This window comes from Salvelinus sp. IW2-2015, unplaced genomic scaffold (genome assembly GCF_002910315.2).
Source record: "Salvelinus sp. IW2-2015 unplaced genomic scaffold, ASM291031v2 Un_scaffold11084, whole genome shotgun sequence".
NCBI classification, from domain to species: domain Eukaryota; kingdom Metazoa; phylum Chordata; class Actinopteri; order Salmoniformes; family Salmonidae; genus Salvelinus; species Salvelinus sp. IW2-2015.
The window spans coordinates 1-3,917 of record NW_019952341.1 but is presented as its reverse complement, the minus strand read 5'-3'; the positions used below and the strand labels follow the sequence as shown (position 1 = coordinate 3,917).

At 43.7% G+C, this 3,917-nt stretch overlaps 1 protein-coding gene across 1 annotated transcript; it reads right to left on the bottom strand.

The window, feature by feature from the left end:
* Positions 1-11: 11 nt before the first annotated feature.
* Positions 12-3,908, bottom strand: LOC139027359 (DNA-binding protein RFX5-like; the record flags this gene model as incomplete). The annotated part of the gene is made up of 8 exons (XM_070442478.1): positions 3,863-3,908; positions 3,641-3,674; positions 3,460-3,542; positions 2,873-2,956; positions 916-1,044; positions 616-732; positions 205-283; positions 12-86 (listed from the first exon to the last, which is right to left on the bottom strand). Coding segments are annotated over exons 4-8 (477 nt in total), but the record flags the coding sequence as incomplete, so codon positions are not given.
* Positions 3,909-3,917: the final 9 nt, after the last annotated feature.

Below are 3,917 nucleotides of genomic sequence, written 5' to 3'. Positions count from 1 at the left end.
ATCTTCTGGGCCCAATCACAGATGAGCTCACAAGCCGCCTCCGTCACCTCTTGCTTGTAGGTCTGCACCAGCTCCGTCAGCTCCGACTACATGGAAGAAGAGTCTTAATCACCATTGAGAGTCATTTTTGCACACAACTATAGCAAAAGCAATGGTTGTGTCCTATCATATAAACAGGAAGTGCAGTTGACTAGTCATACATACTGGGTCATTTTTCAGGTCCAGGTTTGGCAACAGTGGCATGTTTAGCACTGTCTTCCTACGGATTCCACTATAACAATACGTGTCAGAGGAGGAGTTAAGGATGAACTGAAAACAGAAAAGGGAACCGCAACCTATTGATAAGTGGAGAGGGTATGGTAATACTTGTTTGATCCTTTGTACTCGGTGGCATCATTCTATCCACATTTCCCACATTGTGCAACAATATAAAAATAGGATGCAAATAGGATGCATTGAAGTATAGGTGAATCCCTGAATTCCATCTAGCATTCAGGGAGACGCTTGAATACTTAATTTGCAGGTGTCAATGCAGTTGTGGCAAGCAAAAGTAAAATTGTGTTAAAATACTTAAAGGGCCTCCCAAAACAACCTCCTGACAGACTAAAAGGATATTTGGACTGTCCCCTGCCACCGAGCCTCCGGGCTTTGATGTTGGGGAAGATGTCACGGATGGTCTTCCCAAAGTTGGCAGCACTCAGAGGCCGGTGCTGCAGGTTTTCACAGTATCTCCTGGGGTATTCCGGGGCAATAGATCATAACATTAGCTGTGTCGTTTTCATTACGGCACACCGTAGCAAAGCGTTTGCAATGGAAAACAAAAAACGAGTATTTCTTACTGATGTGCAGGTAGTCCGGGTTCACAAGTACATTTCTAATTCACAGTCACAGCTGTGCCTCATTACAATAACTTACTTGTATGTCTCGTAGACGTCTTGCTTGGGCAGGCAGGTGTCTATGTGCTCCTCCAGGTGGCTACGGATCCAGTTGCAGGTGTGCAGCTGGTCAGCTGTGTTGAAGGAGCTGGGGTCACTGCTGCTGCTGCTGCTCAGGACAAACATAACCAAGCTATCAGTATATCTCAGCAGCCATCTTTTGCTGATAAAACAATATATTTTTCTTGTGGAGGAAAAAAGTGACAGTTCAATGTACACATTTTGAAACTACACTGAACAAAAATCTAAAACGCAACATGCAACAATTTCAGAGATTTTACTGAGTTAAGTTCATATAAGGAAATCAGTCAATTTAAATAAAATCATTAGGCCCTAATCTATGGATTTCACATGACTGTGAATACAGATATGCATCTGTTGGTCACAGATACCTTAAAAAAAAAAAGTAGGGGCGTGGATTAGAAAACCAGTCAGTATCTGGTGTGACCACCATTTGCCTCATGCTGCGTGACACATCTCCTTCACATAGAGTTAATTAGGCTGTTGATTGTGGCCTGTGGAATATTGTCGCACTGCTCTTCAATGCCTGTGCAAAGTTGCTGGATATTGGCGGGAACTGGAACACACTGTTGTACACGTCGATCCAGAGCATCCTGTACATGCTCAATTGGTAGCATGTCTGGTGAGTATGCAGGCCATGGAAGAACTGGGACATTTTCAGCTTCCAGGAATTGTGTACAGATCCTTGCGTCATGGAGCCGTGCATTATCATGCTGAAACATGAGGTGATGGCGGTGGATGAATGACACGACAATGAACCTCAGGATCTCATCATGGTATCCTCTGTGCATTCAAATGGCCATCGATAAAATGCAGTTGTGTTCGTTGTTTGTAGCTTATGCCTGCCCATACCATAACCCCACCGCCACCACCGGCTGTTCACAACTTTGACACCAGCTAACCGCTCGCCCACACGGCACCATACACACTGTCTGCCATCTGTCCGGTACAGTTGAAACCGTGATTCATCTGTATCCGTCCACTGAAGTCGGATACGACCCCGAACTTCTGTCAGGTCAAGAACCTGGTGAGGACGACAAGCACGCAGATGAGCTTCCCTGAGATGGTTTCTGACAGTTTGTTCAGATATTCTTCGGTTGTGCAAACCCTACAGTTTGATCAGCCGTCAGGGTTGCTGGTCTCAGACGAGGTCCTGGGCTGGCGTGGTTACACGTGGTCTGCGGTTGTGAGGCCGGTTGGATGTACTTCCAAATTCTCTAAAACGACGTTGGAGGCGGCTTATGAAATGAACATTCAATTATCTGGCAACAGCTCTGGTGGACATTCCTGCAGTCAGCATGCCCATTGCACACTCCGCCTAAAACTTGAGAGATCTGTGGCATTTGCACATGGAACATTTCTTGGATCTTTTATTTCAGCTCATGAAACATGGAACCAACACTTTACATGTTGCCTTTATATTTTTGTTTAGTATAGTTAAGGTGGTGAGAAAAAATGTTTAAATTGTAAGAAGATATGCACATCCCAAACTTCTCAAACGGTGCTGAGCCCCAGAAAAGGTTAACAAATAATAAGATGAAAAGCCAGCACATGGTTCATGTTGCTGCTGTTTTATTCCAGCTCAAACATGCACTGTGGAACTGGCAACAATAATAATCAATGTGCACTCACATTTTGACATGCACCAAAATAACAATCACACAATTTCAATCATTGTGTCATAACTGTTTTTAACCGATTGATAAACTATTAACTAAATAATTAAGAGTTTATAAACTACTTATAACAGCATTTATAAATATTTTTAAGTGTTACTGGGGAAAAAGTCAATATGTGACTGGTTGTCAAACAGATGTAGTACATCTCTGACCTTTATTGAGCTTTGTATGCTCCTTGAGTTTCTGTGTGTACATGTTGACAATAACACCCTTGAAAACGTGGACCTCTTCCCTTACCTTGGCAGTGTTCTGTCCTCCAAAGCTGACATCGATGCAGAAATACACCACCGCCTAAGTTGTGCCAGCGGGGCCATTGCCAGACTGAGAAAAAGAGTTTGTGGAATTTGGAGACGTGTGCATGTTCGAGATACATAGATCTGCATGGTCTGTTGAAATCTGTTGATCTGCGCAGACCTGTGCAGAATCTTTGCATCTCAAAAGTACACAATAACATCCAGATCAAAACTTCTTCTCTACAAACCTTAAACCACCAGTAGGTAGGTACAGTACACCCCCTCTGGATGGAGCACTGCTTTAATGCTTGATTGCATGACACCTAATGCATCTCTAACGGACTGAATGGAAATAAAACAAATGGGGGAAGGCCATCCACAGTGGGGCTGCACAACATGAAAAAGACCTCAACCATGCCACTGAATCAACCACTATCAACCACTACCGCCACATACACTGGCCTATTTAGTGGGATTTGTGGGTCATACATCAGCCTCTTCAGTCATCTGAAGAGACACAAATATGTCCCACCAGGAGGACAATCATAGAGTGCTAGACCCAGAGTGATTGCTGATGATAATGATGTTCACCTTTTCTCCCCTGAACTGGGGCCAGAAGGCAGCTGGAGGTAAAGGTAGAGTTTGTCGTTGTCAGAGAAGCGCTGCACATCTTGCTGTGGGTAGGAGAGACATAGGAGAATCTGGGTCTTAAACCATTCATAGACAAGGCAATTCATACACAATACAATACCAAAGATGTCTCGTCACTTACCAAGATAACGTCCACTTTTCCCTGTATATTCTTACTACGAAAAGAAACAACAATTACAGTTAGACCCAAACACATTTCTGAAGACTTTCTAATGAGACTGATGGATTAGCTGTATGAGATAAATAGCAGGTAATGTTGGAGAGGGTGCTGATACGACACAATCTTTATTGTCCATTTTGATCATTTAAGCAGTGGCTGTGTGGACAGAGGGGTGGGACTTACGAGATGTTGCTCTTTAGTTTCTGCAGCAGCAGGCTAGGCTCTGTGTCTCCCTCTC